The 630-nt window shown below is 39.7% G+C and overlaps 1 protein-coding gene across 2 annotated transcripts in view; it reads right to left on the bottom strand.

Moving 5' to 3' along the window:
- The window catches only part of LOC106872781 (microphthalmia-associated transcription factor), a 93,575-nt gene extending 93,012 nt beyond the window's left edge, over nt 1–563 (bottom strand). The window contains exon 1 of one of the 2 annotated variants that reach the window (XM_052967524.1): nt 107–563. In XM_052967524.1, coding sequence (XP_052823484.1) covers nt 107–225 — 119 coding nt within the window. In that variant the 5' untranslated portion in view covers nt 226–563. The remainder of the gene's footprint in view (nt 1–106) is intronic. The other variant, XM_052967522.1, reaches the window with a different exon arrangement.
- Nucleotides 564–630: the final 67 nt, after the last annotated feature.

Genomic DNA, 630 nt, shown 5'->3' with positions numbered 1-630 from the left:
TATCTTACTCATACATTAAATATTTAGTGTGGGTGATAAAAGAAAATCGGTTCTTCATATTGAGAAATGAATGACAAAAATGAAAAAAAATAATAAATAGACTTACCTTCCGACAACAACTTTACTTTTTAATTCATAAAAATCATCCTGAAGAATTTCCCATATGTCATCTATTCCAGAATCTTGCATTTCGCGGAAAGAACTGTCACCACTGAAGGTATCCATGATGCTGGCTCTTGTCTGTGGAGACGATTCTGAACAACCAAAACCACAGCAAAGCTAGTGGTGGTGGTGGTGGCGGTAACAGTAGTGGTTCACAGATATTTATATATATATATGTGTGTATGTATGTGTGTACGTATGCTGCTAACACCAGCTGCTGCAACAGAGCTGAAAGCCTAATGTGTAGCAGTAATAGTAGTAATAGTAATAGTAGTGGCAGTGGAAACTGTTTATGTACTTCGAATTGACCGTGTAAATCTAGTGAGGAAGTAAGAGGAAGGGGAGAGAGCGAGAGAGAGTCGCGGAGAGAGGAGAGACGGAGGAAGACGCAGCGAGGGGTAAAAAGCAAGTGCGCGCTGCAAGCAAAATAGCAGTCAACAACCTTGATGTGTGTGTGTTTTTTTTTGT

This window comes from Octopus bimaculoides, chromosome 4 (assembly GCF_001194135.2).
Source record: "Octopus bimaculoides isolate UCB-OBI-ISO-001 chromosome 4, ASM119413v2, whole genome shotgun sequence".
NCBI lineage: Eukaryota > Metazoa > Mollusca > Cephalopoda > Octopoda > Octopodidae > Octopus > Octopus bimaculoides.
This window is presented reverse-complemented; position numbering and strand designations above follow the sequence as displayed.